Source organism: Betta splendens, chromosome 3 (assembly GCF_900634795.4).
Source record: "Betta splendens chromosome 3, fBetSpl5.4, whole genome shotgun sequence".
NCBI lineage: Eukaryota > Metazoa > Chordata > Actinopteri > Anabantiformes > Osphronemidae > Betta > Betta splendens.
Window position 1 is genome coordinate 5,270,404 of NC_040883.2, and position 6,000 is coordinate 5,276,403.

Genomic DNA, 6,000 nt, shown 5'->3' on the forward strand with positions numbered 1-6,000 from the left:
GTGTTTGCGTCCCTCCAGATGAAAGTGGAGCGGGAAAAGCCAAACGTAGTTTGTTGTTCAGATGATTTGATATGCCTTGATACTGCAGAGATTGCCTGTGAGTATAATACCCTGAGTTCTGACTGGTCACAAACCACTATATCCTGAATCTAATGGAAAATGTGAGCACTGTTGCAGAAAGCATGTTTTTCTACACTTCTCTTATCTTCCTTCCAAGCACTGACATGAGTTGTGCATCAATTTAAGAGAGGATTTTTTTTTTAGCTCTGTTTCCTTTTTTCTTTTCTGCCTCAACAGACTGTTATTGTGACATATTGGGTCAGCCAGAAATGAAAGATATTCATGCAGGCATGCAGTGCTTGTAATGAAGTCTAGGCTTGACCTTCTACATGATTGAGTCTGTAATTTACTTTTCTCAGGCTCTCAAAATGAAATGATGTCATGTTGGACATATTTTAAGTACCCATAATGCATCAGGAGGAATAGTGGAAAGGGGTATGGGTCATTGACTGAAAGGGAGGGAGGCGACTGGCTTTGCAGAGGGTGGGGGAGCAGGAGAACTTTGTTTTTTAAGTGGGGGTTAGAGGCTGGGGAGATAGACAGGCTGGGTTTGCACACCGCTGAGAGAAAGAGAGTGTGTGTTTGCTTGAGACAGGGCAGGGGGAAAGAAAAACAATTTATCTTCATGCTATTATAGCCTTTACTGGCATTCAAAATTCCATTTTTCTCATTTGGCTTAAGCACAGACTTCAGCAGGTTGCAGAAAATGGAGGCAAAAATAAAATGATGTAGCCATATAGAAGCAGAGTAAAGGAATATGTGCAAAGGACTGATAAACTATCTTTAATAGGACTGACCTTTCATGCTGGCGAAAGTTACTGGGGGATTCATCCTTATAATTACCATATAGATGATTTTACCCCTCTCCTGCCATGGAACATTTCCAAGAGCTCTGGCATTGATTGAATGGAAATTGAACTTGTTAACATTCTTTTCAGTCTGTTATAGCTTAGTACACGGTGCCACTGTTCATAAAATTCGGCCCAAATTCTGATTTCCAATATCTTTAAGGACAGACTAGAGCCTGCTTCCATGGACATCGCCGTTGAGATGTTTATCAGCCGCTGAATGCATAATGTTGCGTTCGGCGCCGGTCCAGCTGCTGTGTTTATTGTGCGAAGGGTTTGACACATTGTCAATAGTGTGTTTTTCATCTGCTAGTTTTCGCGGCGCGTTGAGTGTTGCCGTATTAAAGTGGATGCAGCCGACGGTAATCTACAAAACAAGCCATTTTTCTTCCCCCTTTTGTCGACATCATTATGTTGTTGCCAGCTATTTCATCTTTCACATTAAAAGCAACACAATGGGGAATATTGCACAGTGAATTTACATAAAAAAACATTACTGATTAGAGAGTAGATTTCTGCTTGTTAGTGTTAGATGTGCAACCACCCAGAGAGAACACACCTAGACGTACACACAGACCTGACTGAGGAGGGCACATCTGGCCACTGTGTACTCAAGATAAGGACTTATTTGCAGATTTATGATGACTATCAAAATACCTAGTTGGATATCTGCTGTGAGTGCCGACAATACTGCAATCAAAATGCAAATGAGACGGCGGAGGGACATAAATAAACATCCTTTTACCACATTTGTACAACATCACAATCAAGGCAACTGTTACTTAAGATGATTTCTTCCAGTGGCGCGTTATTAGCCGTTATCTCGTCATTGGGATCAGACGAGCTGATGCTGGCGCTCCACTGGCGACACTGTACCCCAGTTACTGTCGCAACACGGTGGTGACATAAGCCTTTCAGCGCGCTGCTGTTGCAAATGTGATGCGATTACGCGCTTAATGTTGGTCATCAGTGCATACTTAAAGAATATATATATATATATCACAACATCCAACGGCCATTTAGAAGAAAATCACCATATTCCAAACAAATAGCACAATATGCCGTTGCTCAAGTCCAAACTGCATCATTGGGATTGGGCAAAAGTGTTATTATACAGATGGCCACGACTAATGAGCTCAGTGTGCACATCTTTTGATGTTCGCAGCGAGCGGAGAGCAAACTGCGAGCCATCATGTTCTCCGTAATGAAGATGACAATAGCACTTGCAACATGGCGGGCTGCAGATATGTAAATCTCATCGTCGTTTTGGTCACAGCCGTGTTTATATGCAGCTTTTATTTGCGAGGAGGCGTCCACAGTTAAGGAATCGCAGCAATATGTCTTCGATTTCTTCCCCACCCTTTGCCTCACCCTTCACCGAGTTTCCCGGGCACATGTAAATATAAATCCGCTCTCACTTCATAGATTGCATTTATGATAAGCAGTAGACATGGCATATGAGAAAGGAATGGATTGTAGATCCAATATGTTTCTGTCTGAAATGGTGTTACAATATTGTTTTTGAAGACAGGCATTCATAAGGTTCTTTCAATAAAGCCAGGTGCGTGGGTTTATGATGTGTTGATGTTGGGAGAGATTGAGTTTGTGCTACTGAATACCAGATGGATGTGCCCAGGGAGAACAAATCACCTTTTCTGTTGTGTTTGTGTCCCCTCCTCTGCTGCATGTCAGCTCTGCTGGCTGTTTGATCAGTCTTCCCTCTGGGGAGTTGGCAGGTCTCGTAATTTCATCCTTACCACAATCAATGCAAACATGTAGCCTGCACCTTTTCTAACACTCTTTCAGGTACTGGATGTTGTGCCGGGAAAGAAGTGAAAGGTTTTATAAAAATATTATTACATTATTCTCTGGATGGTAGAAGGGAGGGGACTTGTCCAAAGCTCTTAAACCTAAGGCTGTCGGTCTGTTGATTTATGGAGTGTAATATATAGTCTGATATTTCTTCTCTCCACTTTTGCGCAATCAAATATGATCTATCAGTTATAGGAGTTATTGCATTAAAGTGGCAATGCAACAAAGCACATACAGGGTTGTGGCCCCTTCAGACTGAACTGACGTGTGCAGTAACTGTGTGCAGCCTCTTTACTTTGGCATGTAAAGTCGTGAACCTCAGAGCAGGGGAACTTGCTCACCGATCCCGTCCAGGGAGCAGCCAGTCGGCAGCTGTCTCACACATTTCCATACAATAGAGTTTGGAAATGAACCAACTGAGCTGTGTAGCCGTCTGTTGCTGGCTTATAAAGTTGGCCTCTCTAGTGTCACGATAATTCATCATGGTCTGTAATAGAGACATTTAAGACCAAAGGCATTGTGACAAGTGTTCTGCTGTGTAATAATTCACAGACGTTAAATGACCGTGGTTTGCGGCTTCGTGATCTTTGAACAGCGGGCAGCCGGGGTATATTGTTGTTGTTTACTCAACCTTTGTCTTTGCTTTGCTTTCAAAGAACGTGGGACCAGGCCACCTACGCCAGTACCCGCCCAACCCGGCCATGGTGATGAAATCCATCATCAACATGAACAATGGCATGATGTCCCGGAACCAGCTGACCACCATCAACCAATCCCAACTCAACGCTCAGCTGAGCCTGAACATGGCCGGGCCCAACATCACCCACACCTCCCCGTCTCCACCCGCCAGCAAGTCGGCGACGCCGTCGCCCTCCAGCTCCATAAATGAAGACGACCAGGATGACGGCAACAGGGTGAGTAGGAGCGTTTTAAAGGGAATTTATTTGCATGTGTGTGGAAGATTTTTGTAAACGTCAACAACTGTGGTCAACGCAGGTCATTGGGGAGAAGCGGCCGGCGCCCATAGACCCCACAAAAAAGCCCAAGACTCCTAAGAAGAAAAAGAAGAAGGATCCCAATGAGCCTCAGAAGCCGGTGTCAGCGTACGCCCTGTTCTTCAGAGACACCCAGGCCGCCATCAAGGGTCAGAACCCCAACGCCACCTTCGGAGAAGTGTCCAAGATTGTGGCCTCCATGTGGGACGGTCTAGGAGAGGAGCAGAAGCAGGTGAGACCAAATGTTCTTTAAATCACCATATAATGATAGTATCTAATATACAGATGCTTTTCTGAACTATGCATGTCAACTGTGTGATGTATGTTATGCTTTAATTGTCTATTCACATGTACCTGTACCTTTGTGTCATCACAGGTTTACAAAAGTAAAACTGAAGCTGCCAAGAAAGAATATTTAAAAGCCCTGGCTGCTTACCGTGCCAGCCTGGTCTCCAAGGTAAGAAACTTCGCAGTAGATATAGTGTATCATACTAGATGTAATGACATAAAATAAACTGTGCCTTTTGGTAATTTCTCTATCCAGGCTGCAGCCGAATCAGCTGAGGCCCAGACCATCCGCTCGGTGCAGCAGACACTGGCGTCGACCAGCCTGTCCCCAGGCTTGGTGCTGCCCTCGCCACTCAATCAGCACCCCTCCATGGCATCAGCCTCCCAGGCCCTCCAACAAGCCCTACCACGGGCCATTGCCCCCAAACCCCTGCAGATGAGACTAGGAGGCAGTCAGATCGTGACCTCTGTCACCGTTTCCCACCAGAACATGTCCCCGGGGATGCCACCGCAGCTGCTCGGCCAGATGGGTGCTGGTGGGGCCATGGTGGCAGGAGCCCAATCCACCGCGGTGTCTCAGATGAGCCCACCCATGCAACCGGTGCAGCAACATGCGATGCAGCAGCTCCAGCAGCAGCAGCAACAGCAGCAGCAGCAGATGCAGCAGCACCTCCAGCACCACCAGATGCAGCAGCAGCAGATGCATCACCAGCAGATCCAGCAGCAGATGCAGCATCAGCATTTCCAACACCACCTCCAGCAACAGCTGCAGCAGCACCACTTGCAGCAGCAGCAGCAGCAACAACAGCAACAGCAACAGCAACATCAGCAGCAGCAGCAACAGCAGATGCAGTTGCAGCACATGCAGATGCAGCATCAGCTGCATCAGCAGCAGATGCAGCATCTTCAGCAGCAGCAGCAGCAGCAGCAACAACAACAGCAGCAGCAGCAGCAGCAGCAACATCAGCAGCAGCAGCAGCAGCAGCATCAGCAGCACCAATCCCAGTGCTCCCCGCCCCAACACTCTCCTGGCACCCCCCACTCAGTCGGAGGCTCTGCATCGCTTGGCAGCCCCCAGCCTGCATCGCAGCAGCCGCCGCACCCCTCCCAAATCCAGGCCCATGCCCAGGTCCTGTCCCAGGTCAGCATCTTCTGAGCCAAATCGAAATCCTATCTCAAAGAACAGGAATAGAATAAAAGCATTGCTGCTTTTCTATGTTGCACTTAAGAAGTGTGTAAAATTTAGAATGTTATACAAAGAACTTGTCCATTGTTCCAGACGGATATGCACACACGTGTACAGGCGGTAGGCGTGCTAGTTGGGGTTTTGTCTATAAAATAGGCCGAGCTGTGACAGAGACCTGTTTGGGCGAGCACTCAGTGATTGTTTCTATGTTTGTGAGGTCTTTCAGTTGTCCTGACCAGGCGCACAACACGTTGAAAGACGTGTGTCTTTTGCTGATTTATTTAACAATAAAGCTTTATTTATGAGGCCCGAGTTTCGAGTCCAGTGAAGTGAAAGGACATTTGAAATGCCTTCCAACAGAAGGATTTTTATCTCGCTTTAGCTCCTGCCTGGACCGAATGACTCACAGCCACCTCGCTGGAAACCAGTAACCCACACACCAGTCTTTGTTCCCACACTGGCCAGTATATAACAAAGACTTTCACCGATCATTCTCACAGGTGTGACTGTTGAACAACGGCGTGGAGGAATCCGCAAAATCACTGGAGGACCAGTGGCGTTTCAACCTACTTACAGTAAAACGTGTCACAAATGCAGACGATGTCTTGAGGAATAAGGGGAACTGAAAGTAAACCGGTCCAGTGCAGCGGATCGCTGAGTGAGTGACTGAACCGACTGAGACAGAAACTGCCATAAATCATTAACGTCATCGCATCATCAAGCTGTAGCTGTAACCTGCTGTACATGTTTCGTAGACCTCCTCTATCCAGTACTCCACCCTCCAGACGATTTGCCCGAACGCGTGTAACTG

At 46.8% G+C, this 6,000-nt stretch overlaps 1 protein-coding gene across 1 annotated transcript in view; it reads left to right on the top strand.

Moving 5' to 3' along the window:
* tox3 (TOX high mobility group box family member 3) overlaps positions 1 to 5,305 on the top strand; it is a 32,909-nt gene extending 27,604 nt beyond the window's left edge. Inside the window, exons 4-7 of the mRNA XM_029144178.3 lie at positions 3,377 to 3,634; positions 3,717 to 3,947; positions 4,092 to 4,172; positions 4,260 to 5,305. Coding sequence (XP_029000011.1) covers positions 3,377 to 3,634; positions 3,717 to 3,947; positions 4,092 to 4,172; positions 4,260 to 5,159 — 1,470 coding nt within the window. The 3' untranslated portion in view covers positions 5,160 to 5,305. The remainder of the gene's footprint in view (positions 1 to 3,376; positions 3,635 to 3,716; positions 3,948 to 4,091; positions 4,173 to 4,259) is intronic.
* The last annotated feature ends 695 nt before the right edge of the window (positions 5,306 to 6,000 follow it).